The sequence below is a fragment of the Oncorhynchus gorbuscha genome, linkage group LG24, assembly GCF_021184085.1.
Source record: "Oncorhynchus gorbuscha isolate QuinsamMale2020 ecotype Even-year linkage group LG24, OgorEven_v1.0, whole genome shotgun sequence".
NCBI classification, from domain to species: Eukaryota; Metazoa; Chordata; class Actinopteri; order Salmoniformes; family Salmonidae; genus Oncorhynchus; species Oncorhynchus gorbuscha.
Genome location: NC_060196.1, coordinates 43,551,639 through 43,577,582, shown reverse-complemented (window position 1 = coordinate 43,577,582; position 25,944 = coordinate 43,551,639). Strand labels below are relative to the sequence as shown.

Sequence of the window (25,944 nt, the reverse complement as noted above, 5' to 3'; positions counted from 1 at the left end):
GGAGAGAAAGTTTCAGATTTTTGCAATGTTACGTAGATGGAAAAAAGCTGTCCTCGAAGCAGTCTTGATATGTTCGTCAAAAAAGAGATCAGGGTCCTTCAGTTTTTTTGAGATGACTGTACAACCATCAAGATTCAACAGAAGATCTCTTTGTTTCTTGGGACCTAGAACAAGCATCTCTGTTTTGTCTGTTTAAAGTTAGAACATTTTCCGCCATCCACTTCCTTATGTTTGAAACACAGGTTTCCAGGGAGGGCAATTTTGGGGCTTCACCATGTTTCATCGAAATGTACAGCTGTGTGTCGTCCGCATAGCAGTGAAAGTTAACGTTCTGTTTCTGAAGGACATCACCAAGAGGTAAAATAAAAAGGGAAACAAATAGTGGTCCTAAAATGGAGCCTTGAGGATCACCAAAATTTACAGTTGATTTGTCAGAGGAGAAACCATCTACTTAAACAAACTGATATCTTTCCGACAGATAAGATCTAAACCAGACCAGAACTTGTCTGTGTAGACCAATTTGGGTTTCCAATCTCCAAAAGAATGTGATGATCGATGATATCAAAAGCAGCACTAAGGTCTAGGAGCATGACGACAGATAAAGAGCCTCGGTCTGACACCATTAAAAAGTAATTTACCACCTTCACAAGTGCATTCTCAGTGCTGTGATGGGGTCTAAAACTAGCCTGAAGCATTTCGTATATACGGTTTGTCTTCAGGAAGGCAGTGAGTTGCTGCGCAACAGCTTTTCTAAGAGTTTGGAGAGAAATGGGAGATTCAAAATAGGCCGATTTTTAGTTTATTATATTTTCTTGTTCAAGGTTTGGCTGAGTATATAGAGTAGTAGGTGAATAGTCACTCCGACTATACAGAGTACCAGATGACTCATCAATCAGTGTATATAGTAACATGTAACTACTGTAGTCACTCAGGGTATATAGGACCAGGTGACTAGCCATTTAGGCTCTATAGTGGTTGTTTCCCGGACACTGATTAACCCTAGTCCTGGACATAAATGCAAGATTAATGAAGAATCTCCAGTACAAGTTGATTAGTCACTCAGAGTATAATGGAGTACCAGGTGACTAGCCACTTAAGGTATACAGGGATACAGTATACTTCAGTAGTCTTCCACTAACATGACACAGCACTTTACACTGACCCTTATTAAGACAGGTTCATCTGCAAACCATGACCCAGGAGTTATGACAGTCTCAACCGCTGTTGGCGCCACTTCCTCTTATCATCCTGCTGTTAGGCCACGGAGCATCCCTGTGGTTTCCAGTCACAAGCTTTTTAACGGACAGTTCCCCAAAACCACACACACCCTAGTATGCAATGACCTTTTCTCTACTTTCACTATAACGGTGTCCCGTGTGGCTCAGTTGGTACAGCATGGCGCTTGCAATGCCAGGGTTGTGTGTTCGATTCCCATGGGGAACCAGTGCGAAAAAGGATAGTCTGCTAAATTACTAAAATGTAAACTCTATACAAAAATATCCCAGAAACTTAACATCTCATTCTACTTCTCCTTAATCACACAAAAGCTATTATTCACACAAACCGCAATTATGTACAATCTATCAAGAGGCAAAGTCACAATCTTACACTCTGACTTCTGTTCAGAGGTTAATTATGTCACATTGAAATCAGTCTGTCACATTGGCAAGTAGGAAATGTATTTAGACTTATATTTAGACCACATTTTGTTACTGCCTGATTTCAAAATTGATTTAAATAGATTTTGATCCATATACACACACAATACCCAATAATGGCAAACTGAAAATGTGTTTTTAGACATTTTTGCAAATGTATAAAACATTAAATACAGAAAACTTTGAACTGAATTCAAATGTAACCATGTACAGAAAGATGTAGAGTGAACCCTCTTCCCACCTCTTCCCCACCAGTCATCGTCAGCTCAAGTTCTCGTCCCGAGGTCAGACCTCCCCGAATCTGCGGGAGCGACAGATTCCTTCTAATAGTCTGTTAGGAGGTGATTGAGGCAAGGTAGGAACATTTTGAGCTTGGAAATAGCGGAAAAGATTTGATTGAGGCCAATTACATTTAGCTCCAAGATCATTCAAACTGGCAAAGGTCCCATCTAAAAATAAATATTTGAAACATACCACTCTCTCCCGCCACAAACAATAGCCTGGTCAAGCTTGGCGGGTATAAATAGATGATTGGGGGGTCTGTACATATTTTAAACAACAGCTGGTGCACGAAATCTAAGGAAGTCTAGATTTTAATCGCCTGAAGTAGAGTATATTGTGATAAATTGCAGGCCAGAAAGTTGCCTAGAAAGTTTTCAGCTATACTTTTCGTGGCTGTTTATTTACCACCACAGATGGGTGCTGGCACTAAGACCGCACTCAGTCAAATGTATAAGGAAATAAGCAAACAGGAAACCACTCAACCAGAGGCGGCGCTCCTAGTGACCGGAGACTTTAATGCAGGGAAACTTAAATCAGTTCTACCAGATTTCTATCAACATGTTAAATGTGCAACCAGAGGGGGAATAAATTCTAGATCAGCTGCACTCCACACACAGACAGACGCGTACAAAGCACTCCCTCGCCCTACATTTGGTAAATCCGACCACAACTCTATCCTCCTGATTCCTGCTTACAAGCAAAAATAAAAGCAGGAAGCACCAGTGACTCGGTCTATAAAAAAAAGTGGTCAGATGAAGCAGATGCTAAACTACAGGACTGTTTTGCTATCGCAGACTGGAATATGTTCCGGGATTCTTCCAATGGCATTGAGGAGTACACCACATCAGTCACTGGCTTTATCAATAAGTGCATTGAGGACGTCGTCCCCACTGACGTACATACCCCAACCAGAAGCCATGGATTACAGGCAACATTCCGCACTGAGCTAAAGGGTAGAGCTGGCGCTTTCAAGGTGCGGGACTCTAACCCTGAAGCATACAAGAGAACCTGCTATGCCCTGCAACGAACCATCAAACAAGCAAAGCGTAAATACAGGGCTAAGATTGAATCATACTACACTGGCTCTGATGCGCGTCTTATGTGGCAGGGCTTGCAAACTATTACAAAGGGATGCACAGTAGCGAGCTGCCCAGTGACACGAGCCTACCAGACGATCTAAATAACTTCTATGCTCACTTCGAGGCAAGCAACACTGAGAGCATGAGAGCATCAGCTGTTCTGGCCGACTGTGTGATCATGCTCTCGGTAGCCGACAATGGGCAGGTAAACAACACCAACGCATGGATTGCTGTCATAACTTTTCCATAGACCACCATCTAGTGATCAGAATCTGGTCATATCAGTATGTATGATGGGACATAAACCTAATAACTACAATGACCAATTTCTCTGAACGGGTGAAAAACTATGACCAAATAATTCACTGGGAATAAACAATACTATATTTTTTTAAATATTTTTTTATTTAACTAGGTAAGTCAGTTAAGAACAAATTCTTATTTACAATGATGGCCTAGGAACAGTGGGTTAACTGCCTTGTTCAGGGGCAGAACGGCAGATTTTTACCTTGTCAGCTCGGGGATTCGATCTACCAACCTTTTGGTTACTGGCCCAACGCTCTAACAACTTTGCTAAATGCCGCCCGTATACTACTTGTCAGACAATTAAAATTATACTGTATACTGGTATAAGGGGTGGGTTTGGTGTGGGGGGGTCCGTGAGTGTCTTAACATTTTTGGGGATTCCTCATGTCTTATTCATTGTTAAGTACTATATTTATTGAATGTTCTATGAATATTTGGGTGCAATCAATTAGCATAATTGATCATAGATCTAATTATATTTCAAAATGTTGCAGGAATTTTATTGGTTTCTAACTACAGAAACGATTTCAGAGCAATCTGAGATGGTGGTTGTCAATCCTCTTTCTTGTACTTTTGAGTTGGAATGACCCATGTGGCACGAGTATATACAATATATGGACTTATGTTAATGTGCATGAGTGTCAACATTAAAGTGTGTGTGTGGTCTGCCTGTGTAATGTGTGTGTTGTGTGGGCATGTAGCCTGCTTGAGTAACGTGTTTGTGCCCGTGTGTCCATTGACAGAGGTCGCTGAAGACAGTGGTTGTCCCCAAAGGGAACCAGCTCCATAAGAAGTTGAGGAGAGCTGCCTTGAAGCTGGAGAGGACCATGGGATATGGAGAGGCTGAGGTGTGTGTGTCCGTGCATGTGGGGGTGAATATACAGTGCATTGGGAAAGTATTCAGACCTCTTCACTTTTTCCACATTTGGCCTTAAAATGGATTTAAATAAAATAATCATCCTCATCAATCTACACAACAATACCCCATCATGACAAAACGAACGGTTATATTTGGAAAAAAAATAAAAAATAAAAAACAGATACCTTATTTACATAAGTATTCAGACTCTATCCTATGAGACTCGAAATTGAGCTCTGGTGAATCCTGTTTCCATTGATCATCCTTGAGATGTTTCTACAACTTGATTGGAGAACACCTGTGGTAAATTCAAATGATTGGACATGGTTTGGATGGGAAACATCTGTTTGTATAAGGTCCCACAGTTGACCGTGCATTTCAGAGCAAAACCAAGCAATGAGGTCTAAGGAATTGTTCATAGCTTCGAGACAGGATTGTGTCAAGGCACAAATCTGGGAAAGGGTACCATAAAATGTCTGCAGCATTGATGGTCCCCACAGTGGCCATCATCATTCTTAAATGGAAGAAGTTTGCAACCACCAAGACACTTCCTAAAGCTGGCTTCACTGCCAAACTGAGCAATCGGGGGACAGGGCCTTGGTCAGGGAGGTGACCAAAAACAATAGTGCGATTCACTGTGACCGAGCTCCAGAGTTCCTCTGTGGAGATAGTTGTCCTTCGGGAAGGTTCTCCCATTTTTGCAACACTCCACCAATCAGGCCTTTATGGTAGAGTGGCCAGACGGAAACCACTCCTCAATAAAAGGCACTTGACAGCCTACTTGGAGTTTGCCAAAAGGCACCTAAAGAAACAAGATTATCTGGTCTGATGAAACCAATATTGAACCCTTTGGCCTGAATGCCAAGTGTCACGTCTGGAGGAAACCAGGCACCGATCATCACCTGGCCAATAACATCCCTATGGTGAAACATGGTGGTGGCAGCATCATGCTGTGGGGATGTTTTTCAGTGGCAGGGACTGGGAGACGAATCCGGGTCGAGGGAAAGATGAATGGAGCAAAGTACGGAGAGATCCTTGAAAACCTGCTCAGGACCTCAGACTGGGGAGAAGGTTCACCTTCCAACAGGACAACGACCCTAAGCACACAGCCAAGACAACACAGGAAGGAGTAGCTTGGGGACAAGTCTCAATGTCCGTGAGTGGCCCAGCCAGAGCCCGGACTTCAACCTGATCTAACATCTCTGGAGAGACCTGAAAATAGCTGTGCAAGCGACGCTCCCCATCCAACCTGACAGAGCTTGAGAGGATCTGCAGAGAAGAATGTGAGAAACTCCCCAAATACAGTAGTGTCAAGCTTGTAGCGTCATACCTTAGACGACACGAGGTTGTAATCGCTGCCAATGGTGCTTCAACAAAGTACAGAGTAAAAAATGCTTATGTAAATGCCCCCAAAATTTTTTTTGGGGGGATCATTTCCACGAACATGTTTTTTTTTGTCATTATGGGGTATTGTGTGTAGATTGAAGAGAAAAGCAAAATGTGGAAAAGCTGAAGGGGTCTGAATACTTTTTTGCACTAATATATATGTATGTACAGTTGAAGTCAGAACATACACCTAAGCCAAATACATTTAAAGGCAGTTTTTCACAATTCCTGATGTTTAATCCTAGTAAAAAATTCCATGTCTTAGGTCAGTTAGGATCACTGCTATTTATTTCAACTTGTATTTCTTTCATCACATTCCCAGTGGGTCAGAAGTTTACATACACTCAATTAGTATTTGGTAGGATTGCCTTAAAATGGTTTAACTTGGGTAAAATGTTTCGGGTAGCCTTCCACAACCTTCCCACAATAAGTTGGGTGAATTTTGGCCCACTCCTCCTGACAGGGCTTGTTTAACTGAGTCAGGTTGTAGGCCTCCTTGCTCCCACATGCTTTTCAGTTTTTCCCACAAATTGTCTATGGGATTGAGGTCAGGGCTTTGTGATGGCCACTCCAATACCTTAACGTTGTGTCATAATGGCTTAAGGACAACAACTTTGGAAGTATGCTTGGAGTCATTGTCCATTTGGAAGACCCATTTGCGACCATGACTGATGTCTTGAGATGTTGCTTCAATATATCCACATAATTTTCCTTTCTCATGAAGCCATCTATTTCATGAAGTGCATCAGTCCCTCCTGCAGCAAAGCACCCCCACAACATGATGCCATCACCCCCGTGCTTAACGGTTGGGATGGTGTTCTTCGGCTGGCAAGCCTCTCCCTTTTTCCTCCAAACATAACGATGGTCATTGTGGCCAAACAGTTCTATTTTTGTTTCATCAGACCAGAGGGACATTTCTCCAAAAAGTAAGATCTTTGGCTTTTTTTATGGCGTTTTTGGAGCAGTGGCTTCTTCCTTGCTGAGCGGCCTTTCAGGGTATGTCTACATAGGACTCATTTTACTGTGACTATAGATACTTTTGTACCTGTTTCTTCCAGCATCTTCACAAGGTCTTTTGCTGTTGTTCTGGGATTGATTTGCACTTTTCGCACCAAAGTACGTTCATCTCTAGGAGACAGAACACACATCCTTCCTGAGCAGTATGCCGGTTGCGTACTATTGTTTGTACAGATGAACGCGGTACCTTCAGGCGTTTGGATATTGCTCCCAAGGATGAACCAGACTTGTGGAGGTCTACAATTTTTTTTCTGAGGTCTTGGCTGATTTCTTTTGATTTTCCCAAGATGTCAAGCAAAGAGCCACTGAGTTTGAAGTTAGGACTTGAAGTACATCCACAGATACACCTCCAATTGACTCAAATGATGTCAATTAGCCTAACAGAATCCTCTAAAGCCACAACCTCATTTTCTGGAATTTTCCAAGCTGTTTAAAGGCACAGTCAACTTAGTGTATGTAAACTTCTGACCCACTGGAATTGTGATACAGTTAATTATAAGTGAAATAATCTGTCTGTAAACAATTGTTGGAAAAATTACTTGTGTCATGCACAAAGTAGATGTCCTAACCGACATGCCAAAACCATAGTTTTTAACAAGACATTTGTGGAGTGGTTGAAAAACGAGTTTTTATGACTCCAACCTAAGTGTATGTAAACTTCCGACTTCAACTGTGTGTGTGTGTGTGTGTGTGTGTGTATATATTTATTTGTGTGTGTATATATTTATTTGTGTGTGTATATATTTATTTGTGTGTGTGTGTGTATATATTTATTTGTGTGTGTATATATGTGTATATGTATGTGTATATATATGTATTTACTGTGTTAACAACCCTCCAGGCAAGCTTCAATGCCATACTACTCGCCTTCCGTGGCCTCCAATTGTTCTTGAATACAAGTAAAACTAAATGTGCTCTTGTGCCTGCACATGTGTGATGGTGACTTAGAATATGTGACAACAACAAATACCTGTGTCTGTTGACTGTAAACTCTCCTTCCAGACTCACATCAAACATCTCTAATGTATTTGGTGCATCCTTCACTCATGCTGTGTAAAACTGACCATGTGTTTATATGTATGTACACTGCCATCTGTTTTGTCATCAAAAAATACCCACCAAAGGGAACACTAAAATAACTGCTAGGTAAATCTTATCTAGACCTGAATGAATGAAATATTCTTATTAAATACTGTGCTGTGCAGCCCCCCAAAGAAATGCCAACCCACCGCCAAACCGGTCATGCTGGAGGATGTTGCAGGCAGCAGAACGTTCTCCTCGGCGTCTCCAGACTCTGTCACGTTTGTCATGTGCTCAGTGTGAACCTGCTTTCATCTGTGAAGAGCACAGGGCGCTAGTGGCAAATTTTCCAATCTTGGTGTTCTCTTGCAAATGCCAAACGTCCTGCACGGTGTTGGGCTGTAAGCACAACCCTCACCTGTGGACATCGGGCCCTCATACCACCCTCATGGGGTCTGTTTCTGACCGTTTGAGCAGACAAATGCCCATTTGTGGCCTGCTGGAGGTCATTTTGCAGGGTTCTGGCAGTGCTCCTCTTTGCACAAAGGCGTAGGTAGCGGTCCTGCTGCTGGGTTGTTGCCCTCCTACGGCCTCCTCCACGTCTCCTGATGTACTGGCCTGTCTCCTGGTAGCACCTCCATGCTCTGGACACTACCCTGACAGCCACAGCAAACCTTCTTGCCACAGCTCACATTGATGTGCCAACCTGGATGAGCTGCACTACCTGAGCCACTTGTATGGGTTGTAGACTCCGTCTCATGCTACCACTAGAGTGAAAGCACCGCCAGCATTCAAAAGTGACCAAAACATCAGCCAGGAAGCATAGGAACTGAGAAGTGGTCTGTGGTCACCACCTGCAGAACCACTCCTTTATTGGGGGTGTCTTGCTAAATGCCTATAATTTCTACCTGTTGTCTATTCCATTTGCACAATCACATGTGAAATTTATTGTCAATCGGTATTGCTTCCTAAGTGGACAGTTTGATTTCACAGAAGTGTGATTTACTTGGAGTTACATTATGTTTAAGTGCTCACTTTAATTTTTTGAGCAGTATATATATATATATATATATATTATACACTTGTGTTTTTCTGCTCATAATTTCCTACATTTTGATAGTCAACCTCTGTCATTATATTTTGTCCTACAACACTAATAAACCCTTGCTCACTAGAATGTCAGAAATCAATAGAATGAATGCTTCCATCTAGTTGACATCGGTAAACATCGGCGAAGCAAAGACGTTTAGACACAGGGGAGAAAATGCAATAACAAAAAAATGTAAAAATGATTTTATTTGCAAGATGTCCATATTATATCAGTTTGACCGGTGGTAAGGAAATAGAAAGCTGTGAAAACGACCCAAAGTGTTTCTGATAAGATTTCAGTTTGGATGATTATTTAATGTGGATGAAATACTAATCTTTTATGATGCTGATCAAGATAGCACTTCTACAGACGGTATATAACTGAGCTTTCACATTCTCTCACGATGCTGAAAGGAACTCCTGTTCCTGAGTTAAAATGTTGCCTACATTGTAGCATTTTAAAATGTTAAGATTATGTGAGTGGTTATAGACCTACAGTCAGTGTCCAGATTTAAGTTTCCATTTAGCCCATCTGAACAGTAGACTACAGTTCCCTTGACATGCCATAGGCCTATTTGAAGTCCCTGTCTTGTATAGCGCCTAACAATCATCACGCATCACACTATAATTCTCCTTTACAACTTCACCAAATCTTCCTCAAACATTACTTTTCTGGCCCTTACTTCTCTTTATTTTCAACACTCCTTTCACAGCTTTTCTCTTATTGAATTCAACCCCGACATTGTCTCACTCCGACATTGTCCTTTTTGCCTCCGTGGATTGACTTAAACTTTTTCTGCCCGTTCCCAAAAGCCTTTGGTGATTAGCATGTAGGCTATTTGGCGTGTACACAGTTAGGCCCTAAAGCGTAGGCTTATGCACTAATGAGACAGAGAGAGATGATAAACACACACTAATTTCTCATCAAAAGGTAACTATGAAGTGCACATTAAATAATAATACACTCAGGTAGCCTAGTGGTTAAGAGTGTTGGGCAGTAACTGAAAGGTTGCTGGTTTGAACCCCTGAGCTGACTTGGTGAAAATCTGTCAATGTGCCCTTGAGCAAGGCACTTAACCCTAATTGCTCCTGTAAGTCTCTGGAGAAGAGCGTCTGCTAAATGACACAAATGTAAATTATACATTTATGGATTTTTTAAAGGAATTGTTTTCTGCTTATTCAACCCGCCCTTTATCCATACAATATTTATTGACCCTAAACCCGTCCACCCCGCGGGTTATACATTTACATTTAAGTCATTTAGCAGACGCTCTTATCCAGAGCGACTTACAAATTGGTGCATTCACCTTATGACATCCAGTGGGACAGTCACTTAACAATAGTGCATCTAAAACTTAGGGGGGGTGGGGTGAGAGGGATTACTTAACCTATCCTATGAGTCAACCCGTCATCACTAATGTGTGTGTTGGCGCTTACCTGTCTTTGTGTGTCTGTGTGTGTAGGTAACGGAGTTGGATGCACACACTTACAATTTTGTTGCAGAAAGATCCTTTGCCATTGGTGAGTCAATAATAATGTTACTGGGACTTTTTATAACTATTTGCCTATAACTACTGTCTGTGAATAATTTAATATTTTCAACCGTGTGTTGGTTCATCTCTCCAGGCCTGAACATTGTAATGAAGGTCATAAATGGTGACCTTTCACCTGACCTCCGACTGTTGGTCAGCCCTAAACCCCCTGACACCTCACCCCAGGTCAGCCCTGACCCCTCACTCCAGGTGTCAGAGGTCAGCAACCCCACCCTGACCTCTACAGCTCTGTGGTCCTACCTGAATGCCTCCACCAGGACACAGCCTGTCATCGGTAAGTGTGTGTTATTGTTTAATGTGCACTTCATAGTTAACTTTTTGTTTCTCATCTCTTTGCCTCCCTCCTCTCTCTCCCCCTCTCCTCCAGGTGTCAGTATGTTGACAGAGTTACCAGACAGACATGGTGACTACTTCCTCTGCCGCTGCTGTTCTCACAGGATGTTTACGTCATCCCTCATTGGACACCTAATCTCTGCTCGACACCGCTACCACTACATAGTGGGTTACAGACTGCACACACACTACATAAACGCACATGCACACACACACTACATACGCACGCACGCACACACACACTACATTATGTCCAGACCTGGGTCAAATACACTATATATACTAAAGTATGTGGACAACCCTTCATGGATGAGATGGATTCGGACATTTCAGCCACACCCGTTGCTGACCATGTTTATAAAAATCAAGCACACCGCCATGCAATCTCCATAGACAAACATTGACAGTAGAATGTCCTTACTCGGTGACTTTCAACGTGGCACCATCCTAGGATGCCACCTTTCCAACAAGTCAGTTCATAAAATTTCTGCCCTGCTGGTCAAATGCAAGTGCTGTCCCGGTCAAATGCAAGTGCTGTTATTGTGAAGTGGAAATGTCTAGGAGCAGCAACAACTCATCCGCGAAGTGGTAGGCAACAACACATGCTCACAGAATGGGACAGACGAGTGCTGAAGGTGCGTAGCGCGTAAAAATGGTCTGTCCTCGGTTGCAACACTCACTACTGACGATTGATTCTGTGCTTCCCATTTTGTGGCAAGAGTTTGGGGAAGGCTCTTTCCTGTTTCAGCATGATAATGCCAACTTTGCACAAAGCGAGGTCCATACAGAAATGGTTTGTTGAGATCAGTGTGGAACTTTACTGGCCTTCACAGAGCCTTGACCTCAACCCCATCGAAAACCTTTGGGATGAATTTGAACACCGACTTCAAACCAGGCCTTATCGCCAAACATCAGTGCCTGATCTCACTAATGCTCTTGTGGCTGAATGGTAGCAAGTCTTCGCAGAAATGTTCCAACATGTAGTGGAAAGCCTTCATAGAAGAGTCAAGGCTGTTATAGCAGCAAAGGGGGGACCAAATCCATAATAATGCTCATGATTTTGGAATGAGATGTTGTGTTTCATGTTCAAGCTCCATACATACTGAACTCAGTAAGTGACATTTCCCACTGGACTGTGTTGTCATAGAAACTAGTGTACCCTGAGCTGGCTGCTGATTGGCCAGTGAGCCCAGAGCTGACGGTGAAGGCGGGGCCTCTTCATGAGGAGCTGAGAGTGAGAGCTGCAGAACTGGAGGCACAGGAGGGACTAGGACAGCTCACGGTAATTAATAACCTATAATCATCTAATCAATATATGTTTGATCACTGCCCTTATCAATACACTGAACTGAAAACACCAAAGGGAACGGGACAACCCACGATTAACTATAACTATAATCATCTAATTGTAGGGTCCTGAGTCTTGACAGTTTTTAAGATATTGAGGACAACAAACACTTGAATAAAATTGTAGATTTTAATAAAGCTGGGAAGCATACAAACAATACACGTCAATAAAACCAAACAGCAGTGTATATAGGAGAGTCTGCCTCCCTGCATCCTGTGGAATCTATGCATAAACAATCATACATCTCTTTGGACCAACCAAATGTAAATGAATACCAGATGTTTCTTGCCGTATTGGGGGAAAGTGGTCAGTCATTCTAACTTTGACGTTCCCCCAGATAACAACTTGGACCGTAACGTATGGTGGTTTAACAGGCTCACAAGGCCTTGCAGTTACATTGCAAAGGGCCCTAGGGTCTTTAGGGTTGACTGGTGTGCCTCTAACATACTGGGTAACCCACAAGGATTTCAAGGTACTTCTGGTGTGTAAACTGCATTATGGTTAAAACATACTTTTTATTATTATTTATTTTTACAGACTATATGGTTTAAACAGACTGTATGGTTAAAGGGCCAATCCATAGCTGAAACAGTAACGGAAGTGGTTCACCTCACCAATGTTTTGGTAAAAATTGAGGGGTGGCGCTTGAGAAATGTACCCACTCTCAAATTCATAGGCAAGGACTGACCATCCATGATATCAAAAATTATGGTTTTAATCATGTTTGTTTACTTTATTTTGCTTAAAAACATTGGAGTACGTGCTGACCAGACCGCTCACGCATGTTGATTTTGTCCACCTACACCAGACGCGATCAGGATACGCAGGATGAAATATCAAAATGAACTCTGGACCAACTACATTAATTTGGGAACAGGTCAAAAAGCATAAAGCATTAAACATTTATGGACATTTAGCTAGCTAGCTTGCGGATTCTAGCAAATTTGTCCTGGGATATAATCATTGGGTTGTTATTTGACCTGAAATGCACAAGGTTCACTACTTCGACAAATAATCCACAGATAAAAAGGTAAACCTAGTTAGTTTCTAGTAATCTCTCCTCTTTCAGGCTTTTTCTTCTTCTTTGGGGTTTATATGGCGGTTCGCAACCAACTTTAAGGTGCATTACCATCACCAAATGGACTGGAGTGTGGACCTCAGTTCATTGTTCAATCACCCATGTGGGTATATGCTCCTAAAAACCAATGAGGAGATGGGAGAGACGGGACTTGCAGTGCGTCAAGCGTCACAAATAGAATCAAATTCTATTTTGGCGCCTGGCTATGCAGATGCTCGTTGACGCGCACGGACAGTGTAGGTGTAATGATTGAATAACATTTGTGTACATTTATTTTGTGACATCTATTTTGTGACGCGAGCGGTGTGGGCAGCATGTTAGAGTTTTGGTTCTGATGGGTACAGCAGGTGTTCATGAGGTGTTTGAGTTCTATTCTTCAAGAATCAATATCATACATTTTTAAGTCCAAAAATGGATGTAGTGTAGCAACTGCAGATTGCTCCTTTAACAGACTATATGGTTAAAACCCTTCAAAATCAATATTTGTCTGATCACTGTCCTCAATACACTGAACTGGAGACACAGGAGGGAACAGGACAACCCACAGCAAACTCCTCCATCAAATAATTAATTAGTCAACCAATCAATCTCTCAATAAACCAATCAATCAAAAGTACATCAATCATATGATCTGTTCTGTTATGAAGGTGGTAAAGAGAGAACCTGCTGCTGGAGACACAACCACTACCAATACTGAAGGTAAGACGCACGCACACACAAACACACACATGCACACACAAACATACACACACATGCACACACAAACATACACACACTCACCTCCTGTGAATGGTTTTGTGTGTGTTTCAGAGACTGCCCAGCAGAGCCAGAACGGCTCACCTCTCACTGTGAAAGAGGAACCAGTTGACTCCATAGTACTGTCCCAGCCCCCTAGAGGAGAAAAGAGGAACAAGAGGAGGAGCAACCCTGTGGTTGGTCAGTATTCCTGTTATCAAGGCTGCCGTTGGTTGGTTCATCAGTCTCTGTTTGGACAGTATCTCAAGTTTGGACCGTAATACTATTTTGAAGTGACCTGTGCATGGGTGTTGATACGTGTGTGTGTGTGTAGGTGTGAACTTCCTGGTCCAGGTGTCTCACAGGAGAAGGAAACAGTACTACTGTCAGCTATGTTCTGTCAGGATGAAACACGCTATTGCTGATCACATGACCAGCCTCAGCCACCGACACAACTATGTGGTGCGTGTGTTTTTAAGTCTATCTTTTTATTTAGTACGGTGTGCATCAGTACAGGGATGTCAATCAATAACGATTTGGGGGATGTTTGACATGCATTAAATTCTGCTTGTTGTCTTTTGTAGAGGTTGAAGTACCCTGGTTGGACCTCCAGCCCGATAGAGATGGAGAAGAAGCTGTTCAAAATGGCCGTTCACCTGGAGAAGGTCGACAGAGACGCAGGAATGGGCATGCAGGTCAACACGCACACTTACAATTGTCAGGGTGGAAGTTGTCTGTGCTTCGTTCGTTGGGGCCTGTCTCAGTCAGGTTGTCTCTGTGTCACAAAGCATGTTGAACCCTGTTGACTGTTGCGTACTGCTATGGGAAAATTGTGTGCCTCTTTCCTGTAAATTAAACTCAAACTATTTTAGGCCCCACAGACACATACAAACTCACACTAGCACCAAACGCACACGCTCTGCTAGCACCAAACGCACACGCTCTGCTAGCACCAAACGCCCACGCTCTGCTAGCACCAAACGCCCACGCTCTGCTAGCACCAAACGCCCACGCTCTGCTAGCACCAAACTCACACGGTCTACTAGCATCCCAAACTCACACGCTCTACTAGCGCACCAAACTCACACGCTCTACTAGCGCACCAAACTCACACGCTCTACTAGCGCACCAAACTCATATTAGCACCAAACTCACACGCTCTACTAGCGCACCAAACTCACACGGTCTACTAGCATCCCAAACTCACACGGTCTACTAGCATCCCAAACTCACACGGTCTACTAGCATCCCAAACTCACACTAGCTCCAAAATCACACTAGCTCCAAACTCACACTAGCTCCAAACTCACACTAGCTCCAAACTCACACTAGCTCCAAACTCACACTAGCTCCAAACTCACACTAGCTCCAAACTCACACTAGCTCCAAACTCACACTAGCTCCAAACTCACACTAGCTCCAAACTCACACTAGCTCCAAACTCACACTAGCTCCAAACTCACACTAGCTCCAAACTCACACTAGCTCCAAACTCACACTAGCACCAAACTCACACTAGCTCCAAACTCACACTAGCTCCAAACTCACATTTGCTGATGTTCTCTCTTTGTGTAACAGAAGGTAGAAGTGGAAGCTGATGAGTACAAAGAGCTGTTGTCCTTTCCTGTGGAGGAAGGTAAGCTTGGACAGAGGAAAAATCCACCCATTTTGAATATTATATTGTTTTTTGTGCATTTCTGGGCGACGTTGTATCGGTTTGAGGGGTCATGTTTTCATATGTATCTGGGCTATTGCCTTTCAATCATATTCAAGCATAATACAGCCGGTATGACAAGTTGTATTTCTGCCTGCGTGAACTGCAATAGCTCAGATACACATGAAATGACCCAGGAATCGATAGAACATCGCTCAGAGATGAACAAAATAACATTCTAAATGGGTTAATCTTTCTTTTAATTACTGTGGTTGATATATGGTTGTTATTGTGGTCTTGATCCACAGGTGTCAGTAAACTGCAAGCCATCATCAGACGGCAACAAGAGCCATGCGATCTGAGACACACAGCTCCCTTTTCCAATCCCGATGCAGCCCAATGTCCAGCTCAAGGTAAGTATAAGCCATCTGGGGCTAGAGTTTCAGCAGAACGCGTAATATCTGACTCCTTAGAGGAGAAACTGAGGTCAATCACCTGAAGTTGTATTCCTATTGTTGAAACTGTTCTTTAGCTGAAACTGTTGTACTGAAACTGTAGGAGCAGCACTAGGGTGTGTGGGTCTTGGCATGAGATACATAAAGGAGAACCAACCAGTAAAAGCACAGCCCCTTTATTCTCTACGAATCGTGCCGAGAACATAAGTGGGTTCACAGATTCTGGTGTCAACTTTTGTTGTGACTTGATTTAAATTAATCTGATGACTTAGTGCCGCGGGGACTTTAATGCAGGCAAACTTAAATCAGTTTTTCCAAATTTTTACCAGCATGTCACGTGCAACCAGAGAATTAAAAATCCTAGACCACCTTTACTCCACACACAGAGATGCATACAAAGCTCTCCACCGCCCTCCATTTGACAAATCTGACCATAATTCTATTCTACTGATTCCTGCTTACAAGCAAAAACTAAAGCAGGAAGTACCAGTGGAAGTGATCAGATGACTCGATGCTACACTACATGACTGTTTTACTAGCACAGACTGGAATATGTTCCAGGATTCATCCAATGGCATTGAGGAGTACACCACCTTAGTCATCGGCTTCATCAATAAGTGCATCGACAACGTCATCCCCACAATGACTGTACGTATATATCCCATGGATTACAGGCAACATCCTCACCGTGCTAAAGGCTAGAACTGCCGTTTTCAAGGAGCGCTATACCCTCCGACAAACCATCAAACAAGCAAAGCGTCAATACAGGATTAAGATTGAATCCTACTACACCGGCTCTGACGCTTGTCGGATGTGGCAGGGCTTGAAAACTATTACAGACTACAAAGGAAAACCCACACGTGAGCTGCCCAATAACGTGAGCAACCGGACGAGCTAAAAGCCTTTTATGCTCGCTTCAAGGAAAGCAACACTGAGGCATGTACGAGAGCGCCAGCTGTCCTAGATGACTGTGTGATAACGCTCTTGGTAGCTTAGCCGATGTGAACAAAACCTTTAAACAGGTCAACATTCACAAAGTCGCTGGGCCAGATGAATTACCAGGACGTGTACTCAAAGCATGCGCGGACCAACTGGCAAGTGTCTTCACTGACATTTTCAACATCTCCCTGGCCGAGTCTGTAATATCTACATGTTTCAAGCAGACCACCATAGTCCCTGTGCCCAAGGACGCGAAGGTAACCTGCCAAATTGATTACCTCCCTTTGGCACTCACGTCGGTAGCCATGAAGTGCATTGAAAGGCTAGTCATTGCTCACATCAACAGCATCCTCCTGGACACCTTAGACGCATTCCAATTCAAATACCGCCCCAACAGATCCACAGATGATGCAATCTCAAGCGCACTCCACACTGCCCTTTCTCACCTGGACAAAAGGAACACCTATGTGAGAATGCTGTTCATTGACTACAGCTCAGTGTTCAACATCATTGTGGCCACAAAGCTCATCACTAAACTAAGGACTCTGGGACTAAACACCTCCCTCTGGATCCTGGACTTCCTGACGGGCCGTCCCCAGGTGGTAAGAGTAGGCAACAACACGTCTGCCACGCTGATCCTTAACACTAGAGCCCCTCAGGGGTGTGTACTTACTCCCCTCCTGTATTACTTGTTCACCCACAACTGTGTGGCCAAACATGACTCGAACACCATCATAAAGTTTGCTCATGACACGATAGTGGTAGGCCTGATCACGGACAACAATGAGACGGCCTATAGGGAGAAGATCATAGAACTGGGCAGTGTGGTGCCAGGACAACAACCTCTCCCTCGATGTGAGCAAGACTAAGGAGCTGCTCGTGGACTACAGGAAAAGGCGGGCTGAACAGGCCCCCATTAACATTGACGGGGCTGTAGTTGAGTGAGTGTCCACATCACCAACGAACTGTCATGGTCCAAACATACCAAGACAGTAGTGGTCACGACAAAACCTTTTCCCCCTCGGGAGACTGAAAAGATTTGGCATGGGTCTCAAGATCCTAAAAAGGTTCTAGAGCTGCACCATCGAGAGCATCCATCACCGCCTGGTATGGCAACTGCTCAGCATCTGACCGTAGGGTACTACAGAGGGTAGTGCGGACAGCCCAGTATATCACTGGGTCCAAGCTTCCTGCCATCCAGGACCTATATAATAGGCGGTGTCAGAGGAAAGCCCATAAAATTGTGAGACTCCAGTCACCCAAGTTGTAGACTGTTTTCTCTGCTACTGCACGGAAAGTGTAACCAGAGCGCCAAGTCTAGGACCAAGAGGCTCTTCTACACCCAAGCCATAAGACTGCTGAACAATTAATAAAATCGCCATCAGACAATTTACATTGACCTCCCCCCCCACCTCCTTTTTGTACACTACTGCTACTTGCTGTTTATTATCTATGCAAGTCACTTCACCCCCACCTAAATGTACAAGTTACCTAACCTGTACCCCCGCACACTGACTCTGTACCAGTGCCCCCTGTATATCACCTCAATATTGTTATTCTTATTGTGTTACTTTTCTACTTGATAAATATTTTCTTAACTCTTCTTGAACTGCACTGTTGGTCAAGGGCTTGTAAGTAAGCATTTCACTGAAAGTCTACACTTGTTGTATTCAGCGCATGTGACAAATAACATTTGGCCCAGCGTCGTCTGGGTTAGGGGTGGATTTGGCCGGCAGGGATATTCCAGTCCCATCGCGCACTAGCGACTCCTGTAGCAGGCCAGGCACAATGCCGTTGTTCGTCATCTATCTCTGTTGAAACCAAAACTTCTTGAAATGGGGTTTTGTTGGGCTTTCCGCTTCTACATGCTCTGATTGTCCACCAGAGGTCACAATGTCCTTCTTAGTTGTCCAGTCTCCAATGAGCTCAGAACTTGTTCTTCGCTCCTGTGGATAGTCAGTTTGAACCACTTACACGGACAGCTGCAGCCTGCTCATTTTCGGATGTGGTCTGCTGAGTTTATTTTCTTCACTTTGTGTTGTTTCAACCATTTCTCACATGTAGCTAACGCGCCGCGTTTCCTCATCTAGTGTTGAGGTTGAGTTTGTTTCTAACCATTTCAACGTGTGGACAACGGTTTCACATCTTCTGGTATGGTATGTTAGTTCTTAGTCAGTCCTTTTAAGCACTCTGTTCGAAAAGGGCGGTTCCATCACGCTGACAAGCTCTCTGACCTCATTCAGGGCGTGGCTACTTAAAGGGCAACATATCATCAAATCTAAGATCTCGTTAGAAAACTAAAATCACATTCCTGTCTTAACAAAAATATTATCTTCATTCTTGATATTTCCTACACAATGTAAAGGATGTAAACTTGACATACACAGTGTGAAATCTCTTCAAGTAACAATATTTTAGTTATATAATTGTCACAAAATAGACATTAATGTTCCATAGACCATCTCTTGTTTAGAAATATTGTCCCAGTGTTCACTTTTGGACGTTAGAGTTTTTGGGCCGCAAAATGTCTCTGTAACAAAAACATTCCAATCTCCAAAAAGAGTCCCCTGCTGAATACAATTTACGATTGGCGTGAGGTGTCATAAAACCCTACATCAATCCCTCCTCCCCTCTGCGGGTGAGAGCGGTCTAGTGGACATTGATCCATTGTAACCTGATCTTTGGATCCTCACAGGAGAGTCGTGACACTTTTATTTAGCTGAAACTGTTCTTTGGCTGAAACTGTTCTACTGAAGCTGTATTTTAGCTGAAACTGTTCTTAACCGAAGTTAAAGCATCTGCTGTGTCTCCACTCATCGTTTCATCTCCCTCAGGTATGTGTGGGGCAGAGTCACGTGAGACCGAGGGAGTGTGTCCTCTCCCTGTCAGTCTATCAGAGGAGGAGAATGACCAGACACTCCTGGTTCAGATCTCAAGTGAGCCACAGAAATATCTCTATCTGTCCATAGGGGTGTGGTTCTTTACCTGAGTGCCATTATATAACGTTGCTCTTTCTCTCCACCCTTCTCTCGCTCTCGCCTCTCGCCCCCCCCCGGTGTTTTTGGGAGAAGACCAGGAACCCCTACAAGTACCTTCCCCGTTCCTCCAGGATCAGCCATCCCTTACTTCCATCCATCTCCCACTCTCTACACCTCACCCTATCCCCCTCTCTTCCTCAATCCCTCCCTCCCTCTCTCCCTCAAACCCCTTTTCTACCTCTCTTTCCACAGTTGTCCTATCTACCTCACCCTCCCTCTCTTCCTCCATACCATCCCACACCCCTTCGTTGTCCACAGAGAAGACGATACACCCCTCCCCTGTCTCTGTCCCTGTTCCTGCACCTCTCTCAGCTCTGAGGAGCTCAACACATTTGAAGGACTGGGAGACTTCTCTGAGTCCAGAGTGGTGGGAGAGGAAGAGCCCAGAATGCAGAGAGACGCAGACGCTTCTGGAATACTCGGACAGAGACGGACACATTGAATACTCAGCGAGAGGCCGACAGACTGCATACACTGAGAGAAACCGACAGACTCATCTAGAATACTCTGAGAGAGAGAGACAGGCAGACTACTCTGAGAGAGTGAGACAGGCAGACTACTCTGAGAGAGAGAGACAGGCAGACTACTCTGAGAGAGAGAGACAGGCAGACTACTCTGAGAGAGACAGACGGGCGGACTACTCAGAGAGAGACAGACGGGCGGACTACTCAGAGAGAGACAGACGGGCGGACTACTCTGAGAGAGACAGACGGGCGGACTACTCAGAGAGAGGCAGACGGGCGGACTTCTCCGAGGGTGGCAGACGGGCGGACTACTCCGAGGGTGGCAGACGGGCGGACTACTCCGAGGGTGGCAGACGGGCGGACTACTCCGAGGGTGGCAGACGGGCGGACTACTCCGAGGGTGGCAGACGGGCGGACTTCTCCGAGGGTGGCAGACGGGCGGACTTCTCCGAGGGAGGCAGACGGGCGGACTTCTCCGAGGGAGGCAGACGGGCGGACTTCTCCGAGGGAGGCAGACGGGCGGACTTCTCCGAGGGAGGCAGACGGGCGGACTTCTCCGAGGGAGGCAGACGGGCGGACTTCTCCGAGGGAGGCAGACAGGCGGACTACACCGAGGGAGGCAGACAGGCGGACTACTCCGAGGGAGGCAGACAGGCGGACTACTCCGAGGGAGGCAGACAGGCGGACTACTCCGAGGGAGGCAGACAGGCGGACTACTCCGAGGGAGGCAGACAGGCGGACTACTCCGAGGGAGGCAGACAGGCGGACTACTCCGAGGGAGGCAGACAGGCGGACTACTCCGAGGGAGGCAGACAGGCGGACTACTCCGAGGGAGGCAGACAGGCGGACTACTCCGAGGGAGGCAGACAGGCGGACTACTCCGAGGGAGGCAGACAGGCGGACTACTCCGAGGGAGGCAGACAGGCGGACTACTCTGAGGGAGAACTGGACGAAGACCAAGAACACACACATCATCACAGTGAACACACACATCATCAAAGTGAACACACACATCATCACAGTGAACACACACATCATCACAGTGAACACACACATCATCACAGTGAACACACACATCATCACAGTGAACACACACATCATCACAGTGAACACACACATCAGCACAGTGAACACACGCATCAGCACAGTGAACACACACTCTTCGAGCAGGCCCCAGCAAGCTGGCTCAGTGTTCCACAGGTGTATCTGCTGCCGGACACACCCGCAGGTGAGAGAAGGCTTCTTGTGACAATGGATGTGTTGATTGACTGTGTTTTTCTGAGGAATACTTGGTGTTTATAGGCTGAATGATGTGTCACTCTAAAAATACTTGGTGTTGATTTGATTGTCTGGTGTGTCACTCACAGCAAAGAGGGTTGTCGGCCCCAGCCACCTGTCCAAATACCTGAAAGTGAAGGGCCTTCACAACACAGAACCGATCATAGGTCAGTTGTGGGTGGGGGTGGGTGGGTGGGTGGGTGCGTGCGTGCGTGCCAGATCTAAGATGTTTGGTAGAATGTAGAGTGATCTCTCAGATTGTGTGTTAGGGTTTAACAGGGAACCAGGTTACAGAGATTTCCCGCCCCAAACCCACTACAGTTTCCCTGGATAAATAACTGTGAGAAACGGGTATATTTCTATGAACAGGATGACTTAAAATTGAACTGTTAAATGCAATGTCAAAATCCTTCTCTGCTCTGCTATCTGCATGATCAATCAATGCTCAGTGTGTGTGAGAGTATGTGCTGTTGTAAAGGCCTATTGTATTGTTTATGCTGAAACTGTACACGCAGTTTCAACCTTGAAATGCAGTTAGTAGGCCTACGGTAATAAAATAGTCTACAACTTTTGAGCTTCCAGTAAGGTAACTACTTTTATTCATTCAGAAAATGTCAGATGTGTAGCAGAGCTTCACTTAAACGAATGCCACCAAGGCAGAAAGCTAAATCTGCAAGGGGAGAATAAAGTGTAGCCTACAGGCGGTTCGACAAGTAGATTGATCTGACATGGAGGCCTACACCCCGAACACATGCGAGACAAGTGCAGAGAGAGTAGTGGGGGCTTCAGTAAGTACAGTCTTAGCTCAAGCCAACACAAGATGCAGTCTTACCTCAAGCCAATGCAAGCACTGGATAAAATTCTAGCAGAAATGGTTGCGAGCGACACATTCTCCTTACATACCATTGCAACAGTGCCAGCTCCAGGCATAAGCGACATAAGCAGTCGCTTGGGGCCCCATCAATCAATCAAATGTATTTATAAACCCATTTTACATCAGCCAATGTCAAAGTGCTATACAGAAACCCAGCCTAAAACCTCAAACAGCAAGCAATGCAGGTGGAGAAGCAGGGTGGCTAGGAAAAACTCCCTAGAAAGGCTGAAACCTAGAGAGGAACCAGGCTCTGAAGGGTGGCCAGTTCTCTTCTGGAGATTATAAGAGTACATTGCCATTAAGGCCAGATTGTTCTTTAAGATGTTGAAGAACCCTTCCTCTCAAATAACATAATGTTGAGAGTTAGAATAGTAAAATGCACAAGGTGCAACTTCGAAATGTGGCTGTGCATCTGTTTGTATTTTCTTCAGCCAGTAACTAGGTTTCCATCCAATTGGCGACAGATTGTTTTTCCATTGTATTTTCAACTTTACCAACAGTTTGTCACAAACTGTTTGTATTTGTATTTATTAAGGATCCCAATTAGCTGTTGTCACGCAGCAGTTACTCTTCCTGGGGTCCAAACATATTAAGGCACTTGCATTACATAAAAGATAAAACGGTACATCATATAACATTATTACACCACTACATAGCCACAATACAAAATGTTTAATACCACCATAGAAGAATATTACAATGTACACTACCGTTCAAAAGTTGGGGGTCACTTAGAAATGTCCTTGTTTTTGAAAGAAAAGCAAAGAAAAATGTCCAATAAAATAACATCAAATTGATCAGAAATACAGTGTAGACATTGTTAATGTTGTTAATAACTATTGTAGCTGGAAACGGCTGATTTTTAATGGAATATCTACATAGGCTTCAGAGTCCCATTATCAGCAACCATCACTCCTGAGTTCCGATGTTACGTTGTGTTAGCTAATCCAAGTTTATCATCTTAAAAGGCTATTTGATCATTAGAAAACCCTTATGAATTATCACAGCTGAAAACTGTTGTGCTGAATTAAGAAGCAATAAAACTGGCCTTTAGAGTAGTTGAGTATCTGGAGCATCATTATTTGGGGGTTCGATTGCAGGCTCAAAATTGCCAGAAACAAAGAACTTTCTTCTGAAACTCGTCAGTCTATTCTTGTTCTGAGAAATGAAGGCTATTCCATGCAAGAAATTGCCAAGACACTGAATATCTGAAGACACAGAATGACACTTCTCGTTTTGGTGGGAAATACAAGGTTACCCTGGAGATAAATGATTTATTCTAGAGATGGAATGTTTGTAAAATACCTGGAAAATATTGTGTGTGTGTTCCAGGTCTGGGGAGTGTGGTGGAGTGTAGAGGTATATCCCAGGCTACGTTTTTCATGTGTGTGAGCTGTGCTGAGACTCTCTCCAGTACACACATCTGTGAACACATCATCAGCGCGCAACACCAGCAGTGCTACATGGTGAGTGACATCACTAGCAACTACGTGTGTGTGTGTGTGTGTATGTATGTGTGTGTGTGTGTGTGTGTGTGTGTGTGTGTGTGTGTGTGTGTGTGTGTGTGTGTGTGTGTGTGTGTGTGTGTGTGTGTGTGTGTGTGTGTGTGTGTGTGTGTGTGTGTGTGTGTGTGTGTGTGTGTGTAATATGTGAATGTGTTCTTAACAGTTTTCCCAGTATAGTCCTATGCGCTGTGATTGGTTGAGAGAGCAGCAGCAGCCTCCGAGTCCACAGCTCCTCAGGAAGGTTGCTTCAGCACTGTCACAACTGGAGGTGGATCTAGATGCACAGGTAAACATGGAAACCTTCGGGTTCAGGGGTCAGTGGCTGGTCAACACAGGGTCATTGAATGGTTTAGGGTGTAGATGTGGTCAAGGTTAAGGCTTATTTATACCCTACACAGAACGCAACATAAGAACTACAATTAGCTACGCAAAACGGCGATCATTTTGCTTATCTTGCATCCATAAGGTATACATTAGGCTTTAGAGTTCAGGGTTCTGGACAGGGAAAGGATTATTTTTAAGCCTACTGTTGGTTTTTGTGGTAGTCAAGCCTCTATCCATTTGTGTAAGAAAAGACCGAACTAAAGGATTTTCTAACCACACTTGTCTGTCGATCTGTGATGCCACAGCAGACTGGAATGGGACTCATAGATCATAATGTACCTGTCTCTGTTGTGTTGCCTAGGTGATACTGCTGGATCAGATGTGGTATAACCTTGTGCAGTCAGCTCCATTCTACGAAGGTGTGTGTGTGCCTATGTCTGTGTGTTGGTGGGTTTGTGCCGTGTATTTGATTGTATTGTATTTGATGATATGCTGACTGATTTGTGTGTGTGTGTGTGTGTGTGTGTGTGTGTGTGTGTGTGTGTGTGTGTGTGTGTGTGTGTGTGTGTGTGTGTGTGTGTGTGTGTGTGTGTGTGTGTGTGTGTGTGTGTGTGTGTAGCCATGTACATGCTGCAGGAACAGAATCAGAATGCCCTGTGTCTACACACAGCAAGCAGACATCAGCTTTTTCCCCCAGTTGGTCCTGACCCAGCAACGGAGCAGGGCTTTGACCAGAACCACAGAGTGATGGATAAACTGACCATGGATCAGATTGAGCCCCATCACCTCCTGCAGACAGCAGATACAGTGGCTGGTAAACTGACTGGAGATCAGCTGGAGTCAGGCCAGTGCATACAGACCGCAGACAGACGGCCAGATAATCAGAACCCGGATCAGCCCCAGTGGAGCCAGAGCTCAGAGAGAACAGAGATGGTCCCTGAGCCAATAAGAGCCAAGACACCATATAATTCTGAGCCAATCAGAGACCAGACACCACAGACCATTGAGCCAATCAGAGTCAAGACGCCAAAAAATTCTGACCCAATAAAATTCCAGACACCACAGAACACTGAGCCAAAAAGAGCCTGGATGCCACAGAACTCCTCAGAACCACATCTGGACCAAGACAACACAGGTGAGAGGAGGAGGGATGAGATTGTTTACAATTGTTCAACATGGTACTCTTACTTGGATTGGTGGCTACTGTATTGGTCAGAGTTTACAGTGATTTAAAGTATGTAATTACTGTGTTGGTTAGAGCAATGGAGGTCAGTGAGGTTTCAACCTCTCTTCCTCTTCCTTCAGTCATTGTCAAACAGGAGCCTGTGGACCCCAAGGTGGAACCTCAGCCCCATCCTCATACCCAGCCTGAGGTGGACCCCTTAAAGGGTAGGAAGCATGAGTTTCTACTGACCAATGTAACAACACAGTGTGGTCAAAGACATAGTAACTTAGTTGTAATTACAAGCTGGTACTTACATAGTTCTGTTTTTGGGTTATTACGTATTTATTAACCGCTGTAGTCCTCTCCTCTGTCAGATTCCCTGGATGAACACAGAGTCCAGTTCTCCCCAGATGTACAGAACCTGGCTGGTGAGACTGAGATCGAGAGACACACACAGAATTGACTGCAATGGTGATAGAAGTAGATGATTGTATGTGTGTGTTCT

General features: G+C 44.4%; 1 protein-coding gene across 1 annotated transcript in view; it reads left to right on the top strand.

Moving 5' to 3' along the window:
* The window catches only part of LOC124012246, a 93,805-nt gene that overhangs the window by 58,208 nt on the left and 9,653 nt on the right, over nt 1–25,944 (top strand). Inside the window, exons 32-51 of the mRNA XM_046325720.1 lie at nt 4,069–4,173; nt 10,160–10,217; nt 10,323–10,523; nt 10,617–10,747; nt 11,730–11,864; nt 13,656–13,707; nt 13,819–13,944; nt 14,078–14,205; nt 14,328–14,438; nt 15,322–15,379; nt 15,706–15,810; nt 19,626–19,727; nt 19,863–21,521; nt 21,661–21,738; nt 23,778–23,911; nt 24,114–24,236; nt 24,636–24,693; nt 24,894–25,409; nt 25,580–25,663; nt 25,814–25,867. Coding sequence (XP_046181676.1) covers nt 4,069–4,173; nt 10,160–10,217; nt 10,323–10,523; nt 10,617–10,747; nt 11,730–11,864; nt 13,656–13,707; nt 13,819–13,944; nt 14,078–14,205; nt 14,328–14,438; nt 15,322–15,379; nt 15,706–15,810; nt 19,626–19,727; nt 19,863–21,521; nt 21,661–21,738; nt 23,778–23,911; nt 24,114–24,236; nt 24,636–24,693; nt 24,894–25,409; nt 25,580–25,663; nt 25,814–25,867 — 4,018 coding nt within the window. The remainder of the gene's footprint in view (nt 1–4,068; nt 4,174–10,159; nt 10,218–10,322; nt 10,524–10,616; nt 10,748–11,729; nt 11,865–13,655; nt 13,708–13,818; nt 13,945–14,077; nt 14,206–14,327; nt 14,439–15,321; nt 15,380–15,705; nt 15,811–19,625; nt 19,728–19,862; nt 21,522–21,660; nt 21,739–23,777; nt 23,912–24,113; nt 24,237–24,635; nt 24,694–24,893; nt 25,410–25,579; nt 25,664–25,813; nt 25,868–25,944) is intronic.